Source organism: Rhipicephalus sanguineus, chromosome 2, assembly GCF_013339695.2.
Source record: "Rhipicephalus sanguineus isolate Rsan-2018 chromosome 2, BIME_Rsan_1.4, whole genome shotgun sequence".
Classification (NCBI taxonomy): Eukaryota; Metazoa; Arthropoda; class Arachnida; order Ixodida; family Ixodidae; genus Rhipicephalus; species Rhipicephalus sanguineus.
This window is the reverse complement of record NC_051177.1, coordinates 158,780,310-158,789,548: the sequence shown is the minus strand read 5'-3', so window position 1 is coordinate 158,789,548 and position 9,239 is coordinate 158,780,310. Positions and strand designations below refer to the sequence as shown.

The 9,239-nt window shown below is 48.9% G+C and overlaps 1 protein-coding gene across 2 annotated transcripts in view; it reads right to left on the bottom strand.

The window, feature by feature from the left end:
- Positions 1–319: 319 nt before the first annotated feature.
- The window catches only part of LOC119383839 (venom metalloproteinase antarease-like TtrivMP_A), a gene marked incomplete at its 3' end in the record, with an annotated part of 117,927 nt that continues 109,007 nt past the window's right edge, over positions 320–9,239 (bottom strand). For both annotated transcript variants that reach the window (XM_037652118.2, XM_037652119.2), the window contains 1 exon segment: positions 320–428. In XM_037652118.2, the coding sequence (XP_037508046.1) occupies positions 320–428 (109 nt within the window).

Genomic DNA, 9,239 nt, shown 5'->3' with positions numbered 1-9,239 from the left:
GCGAATTATGTCAGAATTCCCCAGCATGGCGTACTTGCCAATATTTCAGTAAAATGTTGCTGCAACTCTGAAAGCATTCAAGCAATGATTTGCTTGAGAGAAATATACAGTTCATTCATCATACGTCGCTGTTTGAGGTAGCACGTAACACAGTGTCAGAGACGATGATTACTTGTCGAAAGGAAGCGGTATGCGTCAGCTTGCGTCTATACAGCTAAAATTCACAATAGAAATTGGCACACCCTTAACCGCTTAATGTGAAAAAATTCTTTTTTTTTCTTTGGGAGCCGTAAGAATAGTGATAGCTTTTCTTTCTCACCTGTGCGCAATCTCGTGGGCAAACACGAATACACCGTAGTAGCTACCAACTCTTTCTTCGGTCATCCCTACTCTCCACTTGGTGCACGCTCCTCCAAGATACGCAAAGCCTGGATATGAATATCGACATACAATTTCCTTATTGCATTGGAGTAGTCGTAAAGCTGAGCCAGATACTTCTAAGAATACCACACATGTGCAAATGACTATCAGTGAAGCAACGTGAGAGCGGATCCTTGAATACATACAATAAAAGAATATTTCATTCGTGGGACAAATAAATATATTTAGCGCACATTGTTACACTTTCCAAGGACAGTATAAGTGAGTGTCTGGTACGAAGCTGTGACACTGCCATGCTTGCCTGCAATTTCCTTACTAGGAGATAATGTGATTCGAAGTTTATTCCGTACCAACCTAGTACGGCAGCCCCGCCACGGTGGTCTAGTGGTTATGGCGCTCGACTGGTGATCCGAAGGTCACGGGATCGAATCCCGGCCGCGGTGGCTGCATTTTTGATGGAGGCGAAAATGTTTGAGGACCGTGTACCTAGGTTTAGGTGCACGGTAAAGAATTCCTGGTGGTCTAACTTTCCGGAGCCCTCCACTACGGCGTTCCTCATACTCATGTGGTGGTTTTCGGACGTTAAACCACATATAATATTGTTACAATCGTAGTTTGGGTATGTGCACCTGTGTGTAGTGGGTCTGGGCATGAGAGAGGTGAAGAGGAAGAAGACGTGCCTGGCGATAGCGACAACCTCGGTGCGAACTCAAGGCCGCTGAGGCTATCGCTGCGTCGCATCTCAATAAACCCCGTTCGTACGCGTAACAGAGTGGTGGAGGTGCTGGGTACACGACGTCGACGTACCACGGAACCACAACCGTTTGAACTTCGCCGGAGCCGCCGCCTTGCCGGTCTCTCACCGACGACTTTCACCATGCTCCAGAACGAGGCGCAAGACTCAGTGTCAGCTGCAACCGCGCATAGGTCAACACCGGATGCAGCGATTCGTCACTACATGGAACCGCGCCCGTTCGCTGGAAGAGGAGGAGAAGATGTGGACGAGTGGCTCAAGCATTATGACAGGGTGAGCCGATACAACCACTGGAACTCCATCTCCAAGCTCGAGTATGTAGCGTTGTTTCTGACGGAAACCGCTCTGGTATGGTACGAGAATCACGAGGAGTCTTTAACAACGTGGGAGCTCTTTGTAGAAGAAATGAAACAATGCTTCGGTGACTCTGATTCCAAGAAGAAAGGCGCTGAGAGGACGCTTGCGCAAAGAGCTCAGACTCCTGGGGAGACTTGCACCACATACATACAGGAAGTCCTCAAGCTGTGCAAAATTATAAACCCGCGGATGTTTGAAGAAGACAAGGTCGGACATCTTCTCAAAGGTATCGCAGAAGATGTTTACAACTTCGTAATAGGTGGAGAAGATCTTACCTCTGTCTCGAATGTTCTGCGCCACTGCCGTACCTTTGAGACGCTGAAGACACGTCGCATTGCGCCGAAATTTGGGCGACTGGCAAACGTCACAACTGTCGCCAGCGTCGATGTAAGTCCGCCCGCCGACTTTGCTTCAACTATTCGCCAAATCGTGCGTGAAGAACTGCGGCGACACGACGTCACCTACTCTCCGCACTACTCGACGCCAGTAGCACCATGTGCTCCTTTGCCACCGTCAGTGTGCGTTGCGGACTGCAATGACCAGGAAGAATGTGGCCGCATCCAGACACGTTCGCATTTGAACAGCAACATGCGCAACGCTTTCGTCCCGGCCGCGGCACACAGCGACAGACAGCTACAGTCCAGGCTGCTGAGCCTCCGCATCCGGTGAGACGACCCTTCACGGCGGAGCGTTCTCAACAGCATTTCTTTGCACGACCTCTGCCCGTGTGCTACAGCTGCGGCGTCGAGGGCCACATTGCGAGGTACTGCCATCGCCGCCAGCCACCGAGGTACGACCGCTCGACGACATCTCACCGACCTCGTGCATCAAGTGCCTACATGTTCACAGGAAGCTCGGCCAACCAAAGACCAGGGATGTTGCGAAACCCCTCTCCGGCCTCCGATCGAAGCTTAACACCACCGCCTGCTTCTCGCGTAAGTCGTTCGCCGTCTCCTCGGCGCCGATACCCGTCGCCCCCTCCGGAAAACTAGTCGACGCGGCCGTTGGAGGTGAGGTCGCTGGACATTCTACGATTTCGACAGAAATACCTCCGTCAGTTTGTATGTTCAAGAATAAGGTGTGTGTGTGGATAGACAACGTTTCAACTATGGCCTTAGTGGACACAGGAGCAACCATTTCCGTTATGAGTGTCGCGTTCAAGCGCCTCCTTGGTCGAAAAGTGATGTTCTGCTGGGACCGTACCGATACGTTTCGCGGAGTGAGTGGCGACCTCCTACATCCTGTTGGTGTGTGCAGTGTGGAAGTTAGCTTGGGTGGTCATGTATATAAGGCAGAGTTCGCAGTTCTGCCTCAATACTGGGCCTGGATTTCCTGAAGCTGTGCGGTGCTAATGTTGATTGCCGAACGGGAGAAATTACCGTAGATTCGGGCATTCCGTCTGCGTTTATGGAACACCTGCCTTGTCAAGAAAGTGCCCTTTACGTGTGCATAGATACAGTTGTTCCGCCGTTGTCAGCAAAGTGTGTCCCAGTCACATGTTCCCCCACAATCGACTAGACATTTGACGCTACCGTGGAACCGATTCACCTGAGTTGCATGAAGAAAAATGTTCTGATACCTTATTGTACGCTGTCAGTTGTTCAAGGGCGCACTAGCTTATGGACCATCAACTGTTCCGATGAACCCACGACACTGCCGAAGGGTCTGAAGCTTGCGGCGATTCGCGAACAGCAAGTATTTTCTCTTGCCAGCCTTGCAGAGAGCCGCGATTCCGCGGATGAGTCCGATTCTGATACTGTGCACGCCATAGACTCCTCAATTAGGGCTATGATCAACAAAGAGCTCAGCACTAACCAGCGTCGTGAATTGGCGAGTATTCTCACGAAACACTCCGGAGTTTTCGACTTTGCCCAGAAGGAGGATCCACCATCATTTCCTCCTTCTCGCATACAGCACCGCATTGATACGGGATGTAATCACCCTATCCGTCAGAAGCCATACCGTGTGTCACCTTCGGAGCGCAACGTTATACATGAACAAGTTCAAGACATGCTAAAGAAAAATGTTATCCAGCCGTCGTGCAGTCCGTGGGCAGCCCCAGTAATCCTGGTTAAGAAGAAAGACGGCTCATGGCGATTTTGCGTTGATTACCGTCGTCTCAACACTATCACCAAAAAGTATGTATATCCTTTTCCACGGATCGATGACGCTATAGATTGCCTTTCCTCGGCTTCTTACTTTTCATCTGTCGATTTGCGGTCAGGCTATTGGCAGATACCAATGCAAAAGGAAGATAAGGAAAAAACGGCATTTGTAACACCGGACGGACTTTTCGAATTTAATGTGATGCCGTTCGGACTGTGTAATGCGCCAGCCACGTTCGAGCGCTTCATGGACAACATCTTGCGCGGTTTGAAATGGGAAATCTGCATGTGGTATTTAGACGATGTAGTGATCTCTGGGCGCACGTTCCGTGAGCACAACACACGTCTCGACCTTGTGCTCGATTGTCTAAGCAAAGCACGTTTGGTGTTAAACTCAAAGAAATGCCATTTTGGAGAGCGCCATTTTGGAGGCCACTTGGTAGACAAACAAGGCATACGACCTGATACAGCGAAGACGGCTGCAGTGGAAGCCTTCAACCAGCCACGCTCAGTCAAAGAACTACGGAGTTTTCTGGGACTATGTTCGTACTTCCGTCGCTTTATTCCTGCATTCGCTAACATCGTGCACCCTCTGACGTGCCTGCTTCAAAAAGGCGTACGGTTCGAATGGACCCCGGAATGTGCGTCCGCTTTTTGTGAACTTAAGTTCCGATTGACGTCCCATCCGATTCTCCGACACTTCGACCCTATGGCTCCCACAGAAGTGTACTCGGACGCTGGCGGCGTTGGTGTCGGTGCTGTTTTGGTTCAACGCGTCGACACCAAAGAACATGTCGTGGCGTATGTGAGTCGCTCCCTAAGCAAGTCTGAGCGTAACTACACCGTTACGGAACAGGAGTGTCTTGCTGTGGTCTTCGCAGTACAACGCTTCCAGTCATACCTATACGGACGCCCCTTCACCGTCGTGACCGACCATCATTCTCTGTGCTGGCTGGTAAATCTGCGCGATCCATCCGGTCAACTTGCACGTTGGACACTTCGTCTACAGGAGTACGACTTCACGGTTTCATATAAAAGTGGTCGCCGGCACGCTGATGCAGATTGCCTTTCGCGGCTGCCGCTTCCCACGACGGTCTGTGACGCGGACAACTTCGACGGGTACATCGCATCGTTGGAGCCAGGCTTTCCTGACAAGAACACATTTGGGACTGAGCAGCAGAATGACAGTACTTTACAGCAACTTCTTGCTAACGGACGAAAATCATCGGCCACTCGTTTCTGCATACGCGACGGGCTACTATACGAGAAGAACTATTCTGCTACAGGTTCGCGATATCTTCTGGTAGTCCCGAAGAGTCTCCGCGTTTCCATTTTGAGAGCCATGCATGATGATCCAACATCCGGTCATTTAAGAGCAACGAGGACTCTCTACCGCTTTCAAGAAAGGTTTTACTGGCCCAAGATGCATCAGACCACGCAACAATACGTGTCTAGCTGCAACGAATGTCAACGTCGCAAGCGTCCTACAAGTACTCCTCCTGGTCGACTACACCCTTTGCCGCCACCAAGGACTCCATTTGAGCAAGTTGGAATTGACCTTCTTGGTCCCTTTCCGCGCTCCTCCAACGGAAATCGTTGGATCGTCGTGTGCACCGATCATCTGACACGATACTGCGAGACGACCGCTATACCATCGGCTACTGCGCGTGACGTGTGCCTCTTCATGCTACACTTTGTCATTCTCCGGCACGGCCCTCCCAAAGTCGTTATTAGTGATCGTGGACGCCAGTTCACGGCAGACGTGGTCGAAGAGATGCTTCGTCTATGTGCTTCAAGTTTTCGGCACTCTACGCCCTATCACCCTCAAACGAACGGTCTTACTGAACGCACAAACAGAACTCTCACGAACTCTCACGTCCATGTACGTCGCATCAGATCACAAAAACTGGGACGATGTTCTGCCTTTCATTACTTATGCATTCAACACCGCACAGCATGAAACTACCGGCTACAGTCCCTTCTTTCTCCTTTATGCTAGACCGCCACGCTATACACTCGACACGATTTTGCCATTTTTAGACCACGATGATCTCTGCATTTCCAAGACTATGTGCCGTGCGGAAGAGGCCCGACGTCTCGCTCATTTGCGCACTCTTGCTTCGCAAGAACGCTCGAAGTTACGGTTCGACCGCCGACGCCGACACGTGACATACGAACCCGGTGACTTCGTGTGGCTTTGGACACCAGTGAGAAAACGTGGATTATGTGAAAAACTGATGGCACACTACGTTGGACCCTATGTTGTTCTCGACCGCATAAGCGAAGTGACTTACCGCGTTGCTCGCCTCCACGCCAATGGCCGATGTGCTGAAAAGACTGAACTTACGCATATTGCCCGTTTAAAGCCGTTCATTCCTAGAGAGACTGTTTGACTCGCCCGGTGGGCTTCGTCTGCGCGCGGAGTGATGTTACAATCGTAGTTTGGGTATGTGCACCTGTGTGTAGTGGGTCTGGGCATGAGAGAGGTGAAGAGGAAGAAGACGTGCCTGGCGATAGCGACAACCTCGGTGCGAACTCAAGGCCGCTGAGGCTACCGCTGCGTCGCATCTCAATAAACCCCGTTCGTAAGCGTAACAATATTATTGTTATTATTAACCTAGTACAGTATTTATATCAGCACCGCGTGGAACGCAAGGGTAATAAGTACATAGTATGGAGCTCCAAGCCCGTGTCCTCTGGCCCTGTCCCGCCAACTAAATTATTAATACCAATATAATAATGCGAGGAAGCTGGGTTAATTGGTAGCAATTCGTCGTTGAAAGTCTGACGTGAGTAAACACATACAGGAGCACGGTAGCTCACAAATTGAACGCCGACTCTCATGCAAGGAGTCACTGTGTAATTGGAAAAGATCATAGGTAAATATAGTAATAATTGTTGGGGTTTGAAGTCCCAAAAACACAATATGATTATGAGGGATGCCGTAGTGGAGGGCTTCGGAAATTTCACCCACCTGTGGTTCTTTAACATGCACCTAAATGGAAGTACACGGGCCTCAAGCATTCTCGCCTGCACCTAAAATGAGGCCGCCGCGGCCAGGATTCGATCCTGCGACCTTCGTGTCAGCAGTCGAGCATCATAACCATTAGACCACCGTGGCGGGTCAAAAAAAGCGCACAGGTAAAAAACTCACCTAAGCATGCGAAAGAAGAGGAGTGCTACCAAGCAATAAAGTGGGACTACGCGAAATATAGCTACTGTCTAAGCATTACATTTCTTGTGTGTAGAAGGAAACCACAGCTTTTCTGGCGCACGTAGTACTTTCGCTAATATTGATATACCAATATTCAATTATAGAATGTTCTTCTTCGTCTTTATGCCCGTACAAAACGCGCAGTAAACATATTGCTTAGTGCGCTTGAAGATCGTGACAATACAGAAAAAGTTTGCAAGGTGATCCTCCATTTACCTATATATCTGTTAATTTATTATCTTATTTATCTATAACCTGAACTGCTTACAGATGGAGGCCGCAGCTAAAAACAGCTCCACACCCGATGGCAGTATTGAATTCTGTGAACAAAAGAGGGTGTTGTATACAAGACGCACGTATTTCCGCCTTTGTCGTTGACCGGTTCTTCCTACGTTCGCATCACGGCGCAACACCTTGACTTGCCTGTTTGCAGCCGCAAAAACAACGTTAACGCCGTATATACCAGGTGACTTGTTTAGTCTGAGCGCTAAGAAATCGACATAAGGAATACCTGCGATTTCTGTGTTGGCGTTTTTTTTATAGATTTACGTGCCTTTACAGACGGGTAAATTTTATTGCGTGTTAGGACACGGTGGTTACTGCAGCGTGAGAATAATATAAATAATGTAACTTTTATTCCTTCATTGTAATGAATGTGTAGTCTGTATGATGAAGCTGGTGCCTATTTCTTGGCGAAAATATTATACGAAGGGGGCACTAAAGGCAAGACATACAATTCTGCAGCTATCGCATACTTTGGATGAAAACGTTTCTTTTAATGACTGTTCATGCTCTTTAAAAATTGGGTTACGTTATGCTGCGGCAATCGCTCAGTTAACCGTAGCCCACGCCTATTTTCTTCAACTTCACTGCCTGACTAGTAGGTGAAAAAATGTTCAAGTTCGCCAGAGTCGTGCCAATTCCAGTGGCCTTTCGGTCAACAATGTTTTTCTACTGACAAAATGAACTAAAGGGTCGCCTATCGCATTTAGGCGGCAGCCTCATAGGCCTCCTGAAAAGGTTCACGGGGAAAAAAGCCAGCGCAATGCAAAAAAAGAAGCCCATGAAAGGCAAAACCAAAACTAAATACAAAGTGCGCCTTTCGTGGCTCCACACTCACAGCGGCAAGAGAGTGCTAGCAACTCTCTTTGCGAGAGTAAACGCTTGCCCCATATTTCACTGCCTTTCCAGGAGTGCCGGGAACTCTCTGCTGCACCGAGTAGGCACGCTCTCTCGACAGAGTTCTGGTACTCTGGCTGAACGAAAGTGAACAAGCTCCCTCGCCAGAGTAATGTCACGCTTTTGAAATGGACTACATACACTCTCGGCTGTAATTACGGTACTCCCTCACGGAGTTTCACAATGCTGCTTGGGCTAGAGTGCATGACCTCCCTCCAGAAGTAGAATCACTTTTGCTGCTAGGACTAACGTCTAAAAAAGGGAAAAAAAAGGAAAACCTTCGTGCATCCACTACAATGTAACAGTAAACATTTGGAATGCCTGAAGCTTACCTCACACATACACAGAACTCACATCCGCACACTCATTCATACAAAACACAGCAACACTGAACATATGCACTACTGGCGCTGCACGCAGCCATGCACCCGGTAACCGGTATATATATCCATAATATTTTGCCCCCTTTGCAGTGCCGGTGGTAACGGCTCTGCAGTGCGTATTTAAACAGCAAATATAGTCGGAACACGTGTAAGTATCGAATGATCTATTGGGATACAGTTGGCATATCGACCTTTTATTATAAAACAGCATAATATTCAACACTGTTTTCATTAGTAAATTCCAAATATCAGCTGGGACTCTATGATATCGGCTCGATGCCGTACAGCCCCTCATGCCCAAGTCTGAGAGTTGTAGCCACGCGCTTACAAATACACTTGCGACGATCTTTTACCAGGGCTGGCTGATGAATACTTTACGACGTTACGATCTGGCGTCCGATCGGACATGCGGTACCGCGGCAGGCGCGGCACGTACGCCAGAAAAGCAATGCCGGTCAACATAACCACAATGCAAACGCATCTCTGGCGATTCTCGCACTTTCGCTCATCCTCGGTTGCATTTTAATGTAACAGTGAAAAGCTTTCGACGATAAAATGCGCATTCTTCAACCTTCGTCAGCCATTTGCACCGAAATCGGCCGCATTCAATATGACCCGTACGACTTGCAGCGAAGGTAGGCCTAGCGCAACTGCCGAGTTTGTGTGTACATGCTGTCGGCGCTTCTGGTTTTAAAGAAACGCAATTCCGACGTGTAAAAACCAGTGTAAAGTAAAGCTTTAGTATCGGTTAACCTGAATGAAGCATTTTTTTTGCGTACGGTGTTAGTACAAGAAGCGATGGGCATCGTTACGATGCCGCTTTCAGCAAACGCACCCCGGCAGGCACAGACTTGTTAATTAGTACG